This window comes from Triticum urartu, chromosome 2A, assembly GCF_056163025.1.
Source record: "Triticum urartu cultivar PI428250 chromosome 2A, HENAU_Tu73, whole genome shotgun sequence".
Classification (NCBI taxonomy): domain Eukaryota; kingdom Viridiplantae; phylum Streptophyta; class Magnoliopsida; order Poales; family Poaceae; genus Triticum; species Triticum urartu.
Window position 1 is genome coordinate 656510811 of NC_141874.1, and position 16874 is coordinate 656527684.

The 16874-nt window shown below is 48.2% G+C and overlaps 4 protein-coding genes across 4 annotated transcripts; 2 read left to right on the forward strand and 2 right to left on the reverse strand.

Annotated features, from left to right (window-relative positions):
* The first annotated feature begins 313 nt into the window (after positions 1-313).
* LOC125539503 (zinc transporter 3) lies at positions 314-2980 on the forward strand. Its single transcript, XM_048702969.2, has 3 exons — positions 314-1366; positions 1918-2067; positions 2506-2980. Exons 1-3 carry the CDS (start codon positions 740-742, stop codon positions 2809-2811), a joined length of 1083 nt encoding a protein of 360 aa, XP_048558926.2. The 5' UTR covers positions 314-739; the 3' UTR covers positions 2812-2980.
* Positions 2981-5046: 2066 nt separating this feature from the next.
* Positions 5047-6476, reverse strand: LOC125539504 (uncharacterized). The gene is made up of 3 exons (XM_048702970.2): positions 6323-6476; positions 5626-5742; positions 5047-5525 (listed from the first exon to the last, which is right to left on the reverse strand). Exons 1-3 carry the CDS (start codon positions 6474-6476, stop codon positions 5299-5301), a joined length of 498 nt encoding a protein of 165 aa, XP_048558927.2. The 3' UTR covers positions 5047-5298.
* On the forward strand, positions 6446-9150 carry EMB2217 (Pentatricopeptide repeat (PPR) superfamily protein). The gene has a single exon (XM_048702968.2). The coding sequence runs from the start codon at positions 6446-6448 to the stop codon at positions 8945-8947; it is 2502 nt and encodes an 833-aa protein (XP_048558925.2). The 3' UTR covers positions 8948-9150.
* Positions 9151-10836: 1686 nt separating this feature from the next.
* Positions 10837-12738, reverse strand: LOC125533911 (cytochrome P450 99A2-like). Its single transcript, XM_048697237.2, has 2 exons — positions 11824-12738; positions 10837-11463 (listed from the first exon to the last, which is right to left on the reverse strand). The coding sequence occupies exons 1-2, from the start codon at positions 12730-12732 to the stop codon at positions 10837-10839; spliced, it is 1536 nt and encodes a 511-aa protein (XP_048553194.2). The 5' UTR covers positions 12733-12738.
* Positions 12739-16874: the final 4136 nt, after the last annotated feature.

The window sequence follows — 16874 nt, forward strand, 5'->3', positions numbered from 1 at the left end:
ACTGGCCAGGGATGGGCGCCGTGCGATCTCCGCCGTCCGATTCGGTTCCATTCGTATGCGTCACGAATACAGTCCCCCAGCCAACTTGACAGCGTCCTCCCTCCCTCCCTCCCTCCCCTTTTACTTCCAGCCGGCCGCTCAAAGCGTCTCCAATGGGTCAATCTCGCCGAACCTGCACCACCGAAAACACCAGCAATAAGACTCCTGAAAAAGCCTAATCTGACCGATGACGACATTGTGTCAACACTGCACTAAAACGACCAGAAAGCACAACGCCTCCTCCTGATTTATTAAAACCCTCAGCCGCCATCGGCCAAACAAACCTTCCTTGACAGCACTACCAGGTGTCATCCGGTTTCCTCCATCCCCGATCAACGACGCCCGCAGCCATCACCGGACGAAGAAATTCAGGTTAGGCGGCCATGGATGGAAACAAGTTTCGGCTTACCCCGAAGACCCTGGACGGAAAAATCTCTCAAAAGTGCGGAGAATCCAGTTTCCGGATACCATGTCATTAGAGCATCGTGCATCAACGACACTTTGCACCGAGGTTAGTGACACATGGCACATATGATGTGCAGCCCCGGGAGCACCAGACCCCACCTGGACAAAGGACAGCAGCCCTCCTCGCCCCGACGTCTCCTATATTAAAGTGCCCACCGTTGGCTCTTGCTCTATCTCCCTGCAGTAGACATCGCATTCAGGCACACATAGTCAGCAATTCAGCAGAGTCGCCACCATGGGCGCCACCAATCATACCTTGCAAGCGCTGCTCCCATGGCTCCTCCTGTTCGTGCAGCAGGCCGCGGCGGCCAGCGGCGGGTACGAGTGCACGACCGCCACGGACGGGGCGGACAAGCAGGGCGCGACGAAGCTGAAGCTGGTCGCCATCGCGTCCATCCTCACCGCCGGGGCGGCTGGCGTGCTGGTGCCGGTGCTGGGCCGCTCCATGGCCGCGCTGCGCCCTGACGGCGACATCTTCTTCGCGGTCAAGGCGTTCGCCGCTGGCGTCATCCTTGCCACTGGCATGGTGCACATCCTGCCGGCCGCGTTCGACGGGCTCACCTCCCCGTGCATCCACAAAGGCGGCGGGGACAGGAACGGCTTCCCTTTTGCGGGACTTGTGGCCATGTCTGCAGCCATGGCCACAATGGTGATAGACTCGCTGGCTGCTGGGTACTACCGCCGGTCTCACTTCAGCAAGGCACGCCCACTTGACAACATCGACATACCTGGAGATGAGGAAGGAAGGGCCGATCATCCACATGTGCACGCGCATGGCCATTCACATGGTGACACAATTGTTGTCAGCTCACCGGAGGAGGCTGCCATTGCTGACACAATCCGGCACAGGGTGGTATCTCAGGTAAGTAAGAGCAGCCACTCCAAAGCACATAGGACTTCCTGGCAACAGTAATTGGAGGTTAGTTCCATAACTTCCCGTATACCAGAAAAATAGTGAATCTTAAAACGATGGGAACATGAAAAAAAGTAACTTTATAAATATACTCAAATATATTAACTTTTCATGAACATGAATAAAGATGACGCAGTGGAAAGGCGAACTACATCAGCACATAATGTTCCAAAATATCTCATCTGACCAAACTAATATCTACACAGAACAATTTCAGAGCAGAACCATAAGGCATAGTGGCAGATTAAATAATTCTCCATGGTCAATTTAGCATCTTGATCAAAACCTTTTCATAAAGAAACATAAATAAACAGGGATGGGAATGAGGAGATCAATACCTATTCGAAAGGTCTGGCAGTTCGCGGTTTACTCCCTTAGGACAAACTTTTCCTTTTCAAATAAAGAATCCAGTTCCTCCGCAAACTGTTTGCCAAGTTGGTAGATATTTTGGAGAACCAACCAGTCCCGTGTTAAATAATCCTAAGTTTAACATCATGCAGGTTCTAGAGCTGGGAATCTTGGTGCATTCAGTGATAATTGGTGTGTCATTAGGAGCATCTGTGAGGCCATCCACCATCAAGCCTCTGGTCGGTGCCCTCAGCTTCCATCAATTCTTTGAAGGCATAGGCTTGGGTGGTTGCATTGTACAGGTACCTGCTTGCACTGACAAGAATCTAACTTGTTTTCCTGCCTCCATTTTTTAATATGATACCACCAAGGTAAAAAGACAATTATAAATCAACATGTCAGGATATATATATATACACTCACAGAAGGGGAGGAAAAAAAGGATAATTATAATATTAAGTTTAGATCAAATGAACACAGACTGAGAATTTTCCTCTAAAAATAATCAACACATATAATATACAACAGCTATTGATAATTGAACTTTTCAGGGAGAAAATAGGAAGTAACTAGTTTGAGAACTGATATTCCAGTCCTAAAGACATAAGCTAAAGTAAGCAAAGATTCTGAATAAAGCAAAAAGAAAATGATAGAGGATAAAGAACCAACTTTATAAAGTGGTCCATAGCAACAAAAGGCTAAGTGGCTAATAACATCTTTAATTTTAACTTTTTCCGCAGGCTAATTTCAAGGTAAGGGCAACAATCATCATGGCAACGTTTTTCTCCCTGACCGCACCCGTGGGCATCGTGCTAGGGATTGCGATATCATCTAGCTATAATGTGCATAGCTCTACTGCCTTCATTATTGAGGGAGTCTTCAACTCAGCCTCGGCAGGGATTTTGATCTACATGTCCCTGGTGGACCTTCTAGCAACAGATTTCAATAACCCAAAGCTACAGACAAATACAAAGCTTCAGCTGATAACATATCTTGCACTTTTCCTAGGTGCAGGGATGATGTCCATGCTTGCCATATGGGCATAGAGATCTTCAAAGCAATTGCCAAATTTGCACTTGTATTTCGCGCTAAAGTTGAAGTATGCATTGTATTCATCCAGGAGTTCTCCATTTCCCAAAAATAATACACCCTTGGTGAAAAATTAACCATATTCATCCATTAATTTTCTATCTCTCAAAACAACATACTCTTGGATATACTCTTTGCATGTCATACCATGAGACTGTGTGATGAGTTGATGTCAGACCTAACTTTGAAGCCGTATAAGTGATCAGTTATACAGTAGGTTTCGGACTTTCTAAATTTAGATCAGCTGAGTCTCTCACACTAACAACGAATCTGCATGCATATTTTTCCAATAGCCAAAAGGAACAAAAAAGAACTAGTTTGTTTAGATCGATAGTTCAAAACCCTTAAAAAAAGACGGACAGGAGAGATTCAACGCTTCAGAAAAGATGTAAATTTTCAAAAATTAAGAGGGCTACATGATTTATCCACAGTTATATATGTTCCTGTGAGAAAACCATATGTAACACACTTACATGCAAGACTGCTCATCTTTGAGTTCTTTCACTCATATATGCTTCTGTGAGAAAGCTTCCCAAAAGATTCATGGTGGAGTCAAGGACAGCATATAAAGAACCTATTCTGCTTCAGGACACAAAATTTATTGATTACTTATTCACAGTGAAACCAAGATGCATTTTCTCCTTCTATCCAGCTTCACTGATTGTTCCCAATTACTTGGTTAAATTAAATAACTAACACAATTTAACTTAAAAGTAACTAGTCCAAAGAGAGTCAACGTTTGACATACGAAGAAACCAAGTTGATAAAGATAGATCTGCTTAAATTACTTGCTAAAGAAAAATCTGACAGAATTAGTAAAGGAGGGCCTGAATTATATCAGAATACTCTTTCTAAACATCATAACGAAGTTAACAAGCCGAATACGATATCTTCTTATAAGTGATAACTGGTACATAAGTTTCATCTTCATATAGCTCCATAGTTCTCAAAATCTACTTTGCCTTTTTCTGGTTCCATTTTTAGAATATGATACCAGGAAGGTTCAACTTGTTCAAAAAAACAATCCCAAATCAACATGTCAGAATATACTCATAGAAGGGGATGAAGAATAAGAGATGATGATAATATTAAGTTCAAATGAAACGGTTTCCTGATAGCAACATGAGTATGAGACATTACACGTATGAAACAATACTAATAATTTTCTTCCAAAACTAATCAAAACAATATATCCAACATCTATCGTTAATTGAACTTTTCAGGGAGAATGTACAAAGTAACGAATTTGAAAACTGATATTCTAGTCCTAACGACATGTTATTTTACCATAAGCTAAAGTAAGCAAAGATTCTGAAGAAAGAAACAAATGACACAGAGGAAAAACAAATAAAGTGTTCCACAGCAACAAAAGGCTAAGTGGCTAACATCTTTGATTTTCACTTTTTTCTGTGGGCTAATTTCAAGGTAAGGGTAATCATGACCATGACAATGTTTTACACACAAGACTGCTACTTATTTGAGTTCTTTCACTCATATGTTGGCTAATTTCAAGGTAATTAAGGGCAACCATCAACATGGCAATGTTTACACACAAGACTGTTACTTATTTGAGTTCTTTCACTCAGATATTGAACAAAAGCTTCCCAAAAGATTCACGTCCTTCATGAAGTCAACGACAGCACATAAAGAACCTATTCTATTTCACAACACAAAATTTATTGATTATTTACTCGTAGTGAAACAAAGACTTGTGTCTTCTATCTATCCAGCTCCACTGATTGTTCGCAATCACATCTTGGTGAAATTAAATAACTAACAACAGTTTTAACTGAAAAGTAACTATTCCAAATAGAGTCAATGTTTTTTTAATCAAATATTAGTATATGACATACAAACCAACCAAGTTGATAAAGACAGATATGCTTAAATTATGTGCTAAAGAAAAATCTGAAAATAATAATAATGGTAGGACCTGAATTATGATCAGAATACTTTCTTAACATCATAACAAAATTAAGAAACCGACTACATTGTCTGCTGATAAGTGATAACTGGTACGTAAGATTCATTTTCATATAGTTCCCATATTGCTCAAAAAAAATTAAGGACTAAATAAAACTAAAGGACAAAAAGAGACTCGATCTTTTTTATCAAATATGGCATACTGAACAAAAAACAAATTGATAAAGATAGATATGATTAACTTATGTGCTAAAGAAGATCTGGCAGAATTAGTAAAGGTATAGGACCTGAATTATGATCAAGAGTCTTTCTCAACATCATAACAAAATTAAATAGGTTGAACACAGTATCTACTGATAATGGGTACAAAGATACATCTTCATATAGCTTCCAAAACTCTGAAAGTTTCCAGCAACTACATCAAACTAGAAGGACGTAATATTACAAAAGCACATAACCCAACTGACTCTGGATAGCATGTGTATCATGGACATAAAACCCAACTCAAGTTACGCTACAGCCTACTCGACCTTTCCTTTCCCATGGGAATCATCACTCACTTGAGAAGAAGTTGGCTGGTTAATGCTTGCTTTGGCGTTTGCCAGAAAGGTTGGATCAGGCTGGGGCTCTTGATGGGGAGTCTCCTTCATGGCCATGTATATGTAAAAGCCGATCACCAGATTGACCGAGATGACAGCAAGGAATCCACTGGCCATGGTTTGCGCCGAGGGGGAAAGCTGACCGACACCTGACCAAGGAGGAAAACATCATTTCCGTATGAACGTATGTGCTTCAGTTCCATACAAAATGTTAAGTATAACATAATGTAGAAGGAGCAAGAATCAAACCTGGAAAAATCTGGTAGATAAACCCATACATGATTGCAACTGGGGCCATCCACATCACCATAGATGTGACGGCGAACTTTGTGATTACTGCCGACATTGCTTCTCCTAATGGGAATGCTGATAAAAAGGCAAGATAAGCATGCATCTTGAGCTCAATGTACAGTTACAAGCTAGACAGAGCTAGCATGGTTGCAGATATGAAATGTGCGCGGTAAACATCTTAGACAAGCAAACACAGCTCATGTGACGGCTACAACTGTGACTTCGCTACCCAATCTGACCGGACCTACCTCTCCACCCAAACTTTTCAGAGTGCTGTATGCGATACCCCATACTTATCTGCTTCTACAGTCCCACTCCTCCCAGAGCACATCGCAGATATAACAGGATAAACGCCCACTACCCACGGGTGTACTGATTCATAGGCGCGGAGAGAGCGATTACTGAACGAAATCGAGCGTCAAACCACATGGTTAAACCACAGAAAAGCTCTCCAATCCCTTCCCAAGGGCTGAGGCTACCAAAATTGAACAGCCTAGGGAGGAGTACTACTGCTACTACTACCAATCATCTAATCAAGGACTCGAATCAATCAACCTAGAAGAACAGAGCCTAATTCCATCTCGGTGGAGAAGCTAGGGCTCGGCGAGCTCGCCAAACAACACCAAATTACACATGGGCAGGGGATGGAGCTTACCTGATCTGGTGCCGCGAAGCAAACAGGGGGCCGCTTTGCTCCGATCTGGAGGCGGGTCGGCGGAGGGGGCGATCTGGTTCTGGAGGCAGAGGAAGACGAAGGGAGGCAGGAGTAGCAGCCAAGATGCCACGGGAGGAGGAGGGGGACGATGCATTTTGGGCTCGAGATTTAGATGGCTCGGCCATGTTTGGGCCGTGTATGCTCGTTGACGTTGGGCCGTGGGCCGTCACAGGCTATTCAACTACTTCCGAACCGCCGAGAAGGGCTGAGAGCCTGAGAGAGACCACGCCAGATATGCTCCTCCGCGCCGGGCTCCCCCACCTCCGCCGCCGCGCGGCGGCGCTGCCCCTGTCGCTCGCCCCGCGCCGGCTCTCGTCCGAGCCTCCGCCGGGTGTCGAATGGATAGACACGGTGGACTACCTGGACGAGACGGGGGAGGTCCTCTCGTCCGCGCCCGGGGCGCGCCCCGCGGTGCCGGGCGCCGACCCCACCATCCTCTCCGGCTCCTCCGCCCACCCGCTCCCGCGCCCCGCCGCGGCGGCCCGCCTCGCCGCGCTCGCGCTCCGCCACCGCTCGGGGCCGTCCCTCTCCGCCGCGCTCTCCGCGCTCCCCTCCCAGCCCGACCCCGCGCTGCTCCTCCTCGCCGCCAACTCCCTCCCCGCCTCCGACCCCACCCCGCTCCTCTCGCTCGTCGGCTGGGCCCGCCACCAGCCCTGGTTCGTGCCCTCCGATGATCTGTCCTTCATCGTGGCCGCGCGTCTGTCGCCGGCCACCCACTCCTCCGACCTCATGTCGCTCTTCGACGACGCCCTCTTGCACCCGGAGCCAGCCTCTTTCCCCAAGACCCTCAACGCCGTCGTCTCCGCGCTCTCCACCCACGGCCTCCTCGAGCCCGCCTTCTACTGCTTCAAGCGCCTCCGCGACGCCGGCTTCCATGGCCTCCAGACGCCCACCTGCAATGCCCTCCTCTCGCTGCTGCTCGCCAGGGGGCTCGCCTTCAAGGCCTTCGAGGTGCTCGACGAAATGTCTGTGGCGGGCTGCGAGCTCGACAAGGGCACTTACGAGCTTGCTGTGCCGGCGCTTGCACGTGCTGGAAGGATTGACGCATCACGCAAGCTGTTTGATGAAATGAGACAGAGGGATGGGGTCGGGCCTGCCTCGCCGGGGGTGTACAGCACTATGGTCGATGTGCTGGCCAAATCAGGGAGGCTTGACGCTGCGATGGGGATGTACAGGGAGATGGTGGCAGTGGGGCACAGGGTGAGCACGGCTGTGAGCACCGCCATGGTGGAGGGGCTTGTGAAGGCTGGGAAGCTGGATGCAGGGATGGAGCTTTGGGAGGAGATGCGGCGAGGAGGGCTCCGACCAAGCTTTGGGTTGTACACCATGGTAGTCGAGGCAAATGCACGGTCAGGAAGGCTGGATGTCGCTGCGAAGCTGTTTGGTGATATGGAGAAGTCTGGCTTCTTCCCTACTCCTGCCACATATGCTTGTTTGGTCGAAATGCATGCTTCAGCGGGGAATGTGGATGTAGCAATGAGGATGTACCACTCGATGGCAAATGCAGGGACAAGGCCAGGGCTGAGCACGTTTACAGCATTACTGACCATGCTGGCGAATAAGAAGCTGCTTGATTTGGCTGCAAAGGTGCTGCTTGAGATGAAGGCATCAGGGTTCCCCATCGAAGTGACCGCGAGTGACCTGTTGATGATTTACATCAAAGATGGGTCGACGGAGCTTGCTCTCCGGTGGCTGCGGTTCATGGGTTCTGCTGGGATACGAACCAACAATTTCATCATAAGGCAGCTCTTTGAGTCTTGCATGAAGATGGGGCTGTATGACTCGGCACGGCCACTGCTCGAGACGTATGTCGGTGCGGCGGCAAAGGTGGACATGATACTCTACACTTCAATCCTCGCACATTTGGTGCGGTGCCAGGATGAGGACAGCGAACGGGCAATCATGAACATCCTGAGCGTGAGCAGGCACAAGGCGCACGACTTCATGTGCGGGTTGTTCACCGGGCCAGAGCAAAGGAAGAAGCCCGTGCTCTCCTTTGTCCGGGAGTTCTTCCAAGGCATTGACTACGAGAATGAGGAGAGTGCGGCGAGGTACTTTGTGAACGTGCTCCTCAACTACCTGGTGCTCATGGGGCAGATGAACCGTGCACGATGCGTCTGGAAGGTCTCTTATGAGAACAAGCTGTTCCCTAAGGCCATCGTATTCGACCAGCACATTGCCTGGTCCCTGGACATCCGGAACCTGTCAGTGGGAGCGGCGCTTGTCTCTACAGTGCACACGCTGCACCGGTTCAGGAAGCGGATGCTCTACTACGGGGTCGTGCCGCGGCGCATCAAGCTGGTGACAGGGCCGACGCTCAAGATGGTGGTGGCCCAGGTGCTGGCTTCGCTGGAGTCGCCATTCGAGGTGAGCAAGGTTGTCCTGCGCGCGCCCGGGGACTCGGTGCTCGAGTGGTTCAAGAAGCCGATCGTGCAGCAGTTCCTGCTCAACGAGATACCGTCGAAGTCCGACGTCCTGATGCACAAGCTGAACGTTATGTTCCCAAGCTCGGCGCCAGAGGCCCGGTCTCTGGCCCTTCCCAGGTCCCTTGGCATGTCACGGTGATGGTGCCAGTGTGTGCAAACCGTAAGCATTATGTATACTACTATAGCTTTTTGCCAAAGCATGAGAACGTTCACTCGTCTCTCTGTTTGTACGTGTACAATAATGCTAAATTTCAAATGGTTTGTGGTACCATAATTTTTGAAGAAAGGAGAGATAATGCAAATGCACGGCTCCTGTTGCGAAGAGTGTGACGTGTTGCACTTATTTTTGGCATATAGTTGAGGATTTTTCGAATATCCAATTTTGTGCCTGGGCTCATTTACATCCAGTGAACAGTAAATTCAAAAAATTGCTAGAAAAAGTCCAAAAATTTGGAATGTAAGATGATGATTGAGTATGTGAGGTGCGTGCTAAATTTCAAATCATTTGAACATCTTAGTAGCTCTCAGCAAAAAAATAAAGGGTCTGCACAAACAGTGAACTTTTTCATAGATCTCAAATTTGTCTTTTTTGTTGAGAGCTACTCAAACATTCAAATGCTCTGAAATTTGGCACGGACATCAGGCACTCAGTCGTCTTTCCCCACACAAAAAACAGAATTTTTTAATTTTATTTAATGTTTCTAACGATTTTTATCACTCCCTGGCTCAGATGAGCCTAGGAGCGAAAACGCTGCTCTCCGGATTTTTATCTTATTTATATGAAGAACAGTTGTTACATATTGCGTTGTTACTATCTCAGAAAATCCATTCCAGTGCACTTCAATAACATATACGCAGGGTACAGCAATACATTAGGCCAAATTAAGCACAATCATATGCTGCACTTAATTAATACAAGTCCAAATTTGCAAAAAAGAGAGAGAGAGAAGAGAGAGAGAGAGAGAGATAGAGTACTATGTGATAAGCGATGTGAACGAAGGGGAAAACGGGCCGATTGCAGGCCCATGTAGCGATTGCTAGAGCCTCTGCTTGGTTACCCATCGGGCGCCATATTTGGCTTATTAATGTACCAAATATTATTTGTATTCCGTCAAACATCCCTATTATTTGGCTTATTAGATATTTTTTCTCAAGCGAACCAAAACCTGTGGTTGGATGGTTAGAGGGAATGTGGCATCCCCAGCCCATCAGGATTCAAGTCATGGTGCACATCACAGATGACAAACAATATTGGCACACTCTGTTCCAAGATAAGTGTCTCTGATTTAGTACAAAGTTGATTTAATAATAATAATAATAATATTGGCACACTCTCTTTCAAGGTAAGTGTCGTTGATTTAGTACAAAGTTGATTTAATAACAGCAATACTGGCACACTCTCTTCCAAGATAAGCGTCTCTTATTTAGTACTCCCTCCGTCTCAAAATTATCGTCTTAGATTTGTCTAAATACAAATGTATCAAGTCACATTTTAGCATTAGATACATCCATATCTAGACTAATCCAAGACAAGAATTTTGAGACGGGGGGAGTACAAAGTTGTACTAAATCAATGACAATTGTTTTGGGATGGAGGGAGTATATCTTCTCATCAACAAGCTTAAAAAGTTAAATGAGTAACTTGTTAGCTTCGCTCATTAAACTTGTTCTTTTTAACAAGCTTAGATTAAAATTCAACCCGTTACTCAACAAGTTCGATTCGAGCCGAACCATGTCACGAGTTGCTCGTTTAACTCATGAGTTTTGAGATTTTAAATTCCAGCCCTACTCCCCTCATTGCAAGCTGAATAAGGACGTGTAAATTTTATTCTAAATGTAGTTGCTCGCCGAATTATTAATTTTTGTAGAACAACCCTCTAGGTTTTATTGATCATAAGAAATCGTTACAGGGATACAAATGAAGTCATGATATTGACCCCACTAAATATGACGACCATGAGTTAACGATAAAGAGAACCTAGCGAAAGTTAACCCGCCATCATAAACATGATTACAAATCGGCGAGCCTCAAATTTTCATCGGAAAATTATACGGCATCGCTACTAGGTGAAGTTGGTTCCTTCTTCTTAGTGTTGCACCGACGGTCATGTCCATGTCAAGCTCATCCGGACGCATTCCGGCTGGGAGGCTCCAATCGAAGAAGTATAGAAGCCGAGCCAAGATGAGCTCCAACGTGGCCAACCCAAAAGTACCGCCAGGGCACATCCTCCGCCCGCTCCCGAATGGCAAGTACTCGAATTGTGTACCATTGTAATCCACGGTAATGTCCTCAAACCTCTCTGGCTTGAACTTGTCTGCGTCATGCCAATACTCGGGGTTCCTCGCTATCCCCCACGCATTGACCATGACCCTGGAGCCCTCCACGATCTCAAACCCATTGACGTTGCAAGTCTCCCGGCAGACACGGGGGAGCAGGAGCGGTGCCGCCGGGTGCAGCCTCAGACCCTCCTTGATCACCATCTTCATGTAGCGCAGTTTTTCCATGTGGACCTCATGGTCTTTTAGACTCTTGTTGTCCAATGTTTGTCGCACCTCCGCCTGAGCCTTCACCATCACCTCCGGGTTCCTCATGAGCTCCGACATGATCCACTCCAGGATTGACGACGTCGTCTCCGTCCCTGCTGTGAACAAGTCCTATAGCAAATTTATAGTGTGGGATTAATCCGACTACAATAATATAACTTTCTTTATAGGATGGAAGATTATCCCCCTGCTTTCTTTTCTTTCCAAGATGAAAATTTTATAATCCTATTTTCTCCTATACTATGTATTTTTCTCGTAAATGTAAATAAATCCCTCCCCTTAATTTCAACTTAACCACCTTCACCTAAAAAGATCATTTACCACCAGTCCACCACCCCCTCCCCCTGATTTCCTCCATCCGTGAAACTCTTTCAAATATTCCGTAATATGCACAGTCATTTGTTAACGGTGGTCCTAAGCCCTAATTCTTTCAAAAACTATTCAGAGAGCAGACGACCTTGGAGCACTTACCACTGTTATTGCCTTGATGTTTGTGATGCCGATGGGGAACTCAAGCTGCTCCTCATCCTTGATCCTAAGCATGACGCTCAGAAGGTCATCGTCTCCGGTATTTTTCTCCGCTCGCCGCGCCTCGCAGATGGCGATGATCTTGTCAAAGATGGCGTCGAACTGCCGGCGCGCTCCCCAGAGCGAGCGTCTCAGCCCAGTGACGACGTCCACAAACCGCAGCGAAGGGAAGAGGTCCCCGACGCAGAATCCCCCAGTTAACGTGAGCAGCACATTCATCGCAGCCAGAAACTGCTCTTGGAGCTCGGCGTCGCAGCCGTCGCCAAACGTTGCCCTTGCGGTGATCGTGTTCGTGCACGACACGAGCAGCTTCCTCATATTGACGGGCTGGCCGCCTCCACCGGCGGCGGCGGCGGCGGCGCGGACATCCCTGACGAGGGACATGGTCTCGCTGTCCCTGATGGGCGCGAACTGCCTCACCTTTCGCGCGCTCAGGAGCTCCACCATGCAGAGCTTGCGCAGCGTCCTCCAGTACGCGCCGTACGGCGCGAAGGCTATGTCGGCGCTCCCGTAGCCCACGATCTCCGCGGCCAGAATTGTGGGCCTTGACGCGAAGTTGAGGGAGCTGTCCCGGAGCACCTCCTGCGCTGCCGCCGGCGAGGAGATCACCACGGCGTCCACCTGGCCCAGCCGCAGGTACATCACTGGGCCGTGCTTCTTGGCCAGGTCCCGGAGAGCGACCTGCGGCGTCGCTGTCCGGAGGTGGAGGAGGCTTCCGATGAAGGGGAGACACCGTGGGCCGGGAGGCTTCTTCCCCTTGGAACTTGCTGTCTTTTTGCGGCTAAGCAGAGACACGAGAATCGTCAGTGAGACGAAGGATAGGAAGAGGAGGGTGGCTGCGCTTAGCTCCATGAGGGTCGGGATGGCTTGATCAAATTTGAAGCTTTGCTTGGGATGAAGAGCTACTAGCAGGAAGTGCCCTTTTTATAGGGAAAGGGAGGGGAAAGATTTGGTTACCGCTCGTTGTCTATTCTTCTCGGGATACGGCAGGTTTGCACGGGTTGACGAAGTCATCAGGCGCTTTCCACCGAGGGAACATCGCGGAGAGCATGTAAATTTTAAAAATACGAACTGTCAAATCTAGAACTTAAATAATGGTGGGCTGGTTCGCCAAAAAAAATATTCACCTTAAACCACTATTCTCATGTATACTAATTGTGTACATGAAAATTATAGTACATGGTTGTACGAAATAATAATAGTACTACATGAGAGCTCTACAACCGAGTGCCCCAAATAGACCTCAAACACTTAGGCTGTAGTTGCCCGTCCATCACTGACCGGTCACGATCTTTAACCCAGACAAACGCCTCAAACGGGTCTTAAACGTCCGAGCTGACCGGCATCCTTATATCCAGCCTAAATATAAGGCGAATATGGACCGCCGGGCACGCCCGCCACGTCCGACTGACGAACGGGTTCCAGCCGGAAACACCCCGAAACCCGGCGGTACGAAGCTTGTCACCTTCGTCGGACAAGTGGCACCGCGTGGCGCAGCTCCGGCGAGCCGCGTAGTGCCTAGCCCGGCTATTTAAGTCGACCGCGGCACCGAAACCCTACCATCCATCCACATTTCCCTTTTCCTGTCCGCTGCCATCACTTTTCATTCCACCCGTCCGCCTAGTAGCCATGCCCCCATGCTGCCCGGGTGAGGAACGAGCCCTTTCTGATGCCGGAGCACCGGCTCGAGCTCCTTGAGCAAATCCGGGCTAGGCGCGAAGCTCGGATCGTCGCAGGGCTACCTCCGGATGCAGTGGATCCGGAGGAGTTGGAGGAGGAGGAGGAGGATGAGTCAGAGGAGGAGAATGTGCGGGACGCTGACGACGGGGATCTGCAGGCGGAGCAGCATGCCATCCTCGATTCTCTTCAGTCGGAGGACAGACAGCGTCGCCGGCAGGAGATGGAGGCGCAGGAGTCCGCGGAGTAGGCGGAGATGCTCGCTTACATGGATGAGGTCGAGTAGGAGGAGGATGAGCCGGAGCCCTCCTACCCACCCTCCAGCCGGCGCCCGACACCATCGTCATGGACATCTCCGACGACAAAGAGTAGTTAGGGTAGTACGTAGATGTAGTACGTATGATTTCTTTTGCATTCCTTGTATGGATTTAGGGGATGAAATATGAGAGATGGATGCAAAGTTGTTAATTTAAGGCGTGCCTGGTCGCGTCCCCGGACGTTTGAGGGGCTGGATTTGCATAGTCCGGCTGTAGACGCTCTCGAATGAACATGTATATTGTGCGGTATAAGTAGGGTTCCAAATTTCCTTCTATTTTTCAGGCAATTTTCCCCGATTTTTTTTTCTACATCACCATGCAGAGTTGCAGACATTTACACAGAACTGCGTGGACGCGTACCCAGCACCTGAGTGCCCTTGAGAATTTCTCACTTACCGCTAGGTCTCATACATCAGCGTAGAGCAATCAGAGTAGAAAATTGGACTTGCACACGAATGGACCACGTGCGGTTCATCCTGGTGGCGCCGGCCGCCACACATGAGCCGACCGGGACAAATTCCCACCTTTTAAGGATCTCCCCCGTAGCGACATCGCGAATATACTGCCACTATGGACCCGGTACGTGCATCGCTGCTAGCTAATCTCGATCCGGTCATGGTCGCGACCAGGTACGTGCAACTAAGAGAAGATGGAAGCACGTCTGCATGGCGATGTAGAAGGAGGAGGTACCATATGGACGGAGGAGGTACGTACCGGGCCTGTGCAGCTTGTCACAATGTCACGAGGTCGATGTGCATGGCATGATCTCGATGATGTTACTTAATTTGTTGGAGAACATCTGTTTGCGGGAGATTGTTGGAGAAGACTCACATGGCGACATGCATGCAGTCCAAAACACAACACGATATGCTTTGCTGTTTGTCTGCATTGACCCAGCAATATACATACAGTCTACCGTTCAAAAATAACACTACAGTCTACCGTTCAAAAATAAAACTTGAGTACTACATATAGTTCATCCAAGAGTATCTACAGTCGCACACCTCAAATTCTACTCAAACGCCCGGACGGACGGTTCGGTCACTGTCAAAAAAGCACGACCCAAACGGATGCCTCAAACGGACATCAAACGCTCGAGCTGACCGGCACCACTCATATCCAGTCAAAATATAGGGCGGATATGGGGATACATGTGCGCATCCACCACGTCGGACCCGATAGGCCTACCCTACCATAAATTGCTCTCAAATCCATCAAACCCTCCCACCTCCACCCTTCCCCGCGTCCGAGCCCTCGTCATCTGCCGCCTTTGCTCCCCATCTTCATCGCCAGTCCCAATCCACCTCCCTAGATGACCTCCAGCCCGTTCCTAACCGCCGCGGCCAAGGCTGCGTCCACCTCGTCCCATCGACGTCCTTTCCTCGGCTTCGTCATGCAAGCCGAAGAACATCACGGCGACGGAGGCCGCAAGAGAGGGATGCGGATGCGGACATCGATGAGCACCCCCCTCCCACCGTCGTCGCCTTATCCGGGACCCCGCACCCCATCCATCCACCGTTGGACCAAGCTAGGATAGAGGAGGATCACGTTCGATTGGGGCATCCCGGGGAGCTTTTCGCCAACACAGATGCAGCCGGTGGACGTCTGTCACTCGCCATAGCTCGTTCGGCTGTAGACAAGCACGGGCACCAGCGGTGCCCAGGCTGCCCATGACCTATTCGACGGAATGACACAACAAGACTTGGTATGTTCTTGTTGCTCCTGTCCAATCAACATTGCATATGCCATGTTCAATGTTTTGCATAGACCGCTAGTTCATTTCGAACATGATCCATGCTTGGAAACCATGATCATTTATGAGTTTATCTTGTCGGACATGATCAATGATAATCAAGATCTGGCCCAAAATGCACTATGAGTTGGGGGATCCAACTTGCCCTTCACTTGAAGTTGGGTCAACATCAAATCCAATCCAAGCAAGAAGAAAAAGAAGCCAAAGACGACAATGACAAGTGGTCCGACATTCTCAACTTTTAAGGATATCTTGTTGGTCAAATCTTGGTTGGCCACAACAATATACCCAATATGAGGAAGTATTGGGAGAAGATTTGAAAGGAATATCATGAATAAAAAAGAAATATGTGGAGCCGCATCATATCGTCACCAATTGCAGTGTGGCATCTCTCCAACATCGACGGGGGATCATTCAAGCTGAAGTGAACAGGTATGTCAGCTATTATTCACAAGTTCTTGGCGGCCCTCAAAGTGGGATGGGAGCGGTAAACTCACATAAGCTAAATTATTTCATGATGTCATCATTTGCGTATGCTTGTTTTTGTTGCATTCTCATGCTCATGCATATTTTGTTTGCTAGACGTGGTGTGGCGTCCACTATATATCAAGAAACGGAGAAGAAACCATTTGGTTTTAGCCATTGTTGGGTGATAATATTGAATGGAAAACCAAAGTGGACACAACTTGTGGCCGATCTCAAGGCCGGTAAGAAGAGGAATTATAGCTCAAGCTCCCACCAATCAATTGGGTTGGACGAAGAAGAGGAAGATGTTGTAGTAGAGAATGGAAGAGACACCATGCCAAAGGATAACCAGCACGTGATGAGAAACAAGTGGGCGAAGGCAAGGGCCTCCCGTGACACCGCGGCTACAAAAATGTCCTCCACATGGACGGGTATTTTTTCGGTTAGGGAGAACAAGAAAGAGGAGATATACACGCTCATGCTGGATGCGCAAAAGCAGATAATGGATTGGGACCGGAAGAGGGCGAAGAAGAAGTTGAAAATTGGGAGGGAGAAGATCAATTTGAAGAAGAAAGAGGTGGCGATGAAATGGGAGCTCGATAAGGCCAAAGACATTTGGAGAGATTGACCTTGAGAAGGAGCGGTTGCAAATCGCACAAAACGTGATGGATACGAAGATAATGTTGGCGGACGAAAGCCTCTTGGATGTGCATGCAAAGAAGTGACTTATGGGGATGATGAAGGAGATCAACGACCGTAGGGACTACAAAGTGGAAAGGGCG

Excerpts from the sequence above, each read along its gene's own strand:
- EMB2217 (XM_048702968.2), top strand. The coding sequence starts at position 6,446 with ATGCCACGGGAGGAGGAGGGGGACGATGCATTTTGGGCTCGAGATTTA.
- LOC125539503 (XM_048702969.2), top strand. The coding sequence starts at position 740 with ATGGGCGCCACCAATCATACCTTGCAAGCGCTGCTCCCATGGCTCCTC. Across the intron at positions 1,367-1,917 it reads GGCACAGGGTGGTATCTCAG|GTTCTAGAGCTGGGAATCTT; the intron begins GTAAGTAAGAGC and ends AACATCATGCAG. Across the intron at positions 2,068-2,505 it reads TGGGTGGTTGCATTGTACAG|GCTAATTTCAAGGTAAGGGC; the intron begins GTACCTGCTTGC and ends CTTTTTCCGCAG.
- LOC125533911 (XM_048697237.2), bottom strand. The coding sequence starts at position 12,732 with ATGGAGCTAAGCGCAGCCACCCTCCTCTTCCTATCCTTCGTCTCACTG. Across the intron at positions 11,464-11,823 it reads ACATCAAGGCAATAACAGTG|GACTTGTTCACAGCAGGGAC; the intron begins GTAAGTGCTCCA and ends AATTTGCTATAG.
- LOC125539504 (XM_048702970.2), bottom strand. The coding sequence starts at position 6,476 with ATGCATCGTCCCCCTCCTCCTCCCGTGGCATCTTGGCTGCTACTCCTG. Across the intron at positions 5,743-6,322 it reads GCTTCGCGGCACCAGATCAG|CATTCCCATTAGGAGAAGCA; the intron begins GTAAGCTCCATC and ends CCTTTTTATCAG. Across the intron at positions 5,526-5,625 it reads TATCTACCAGATTTTTCCAG|GTGTCGGTCAGCTTTCCCCC; the intron begins GTTTGATTCTTG and ends CTCCTTGGTCAG.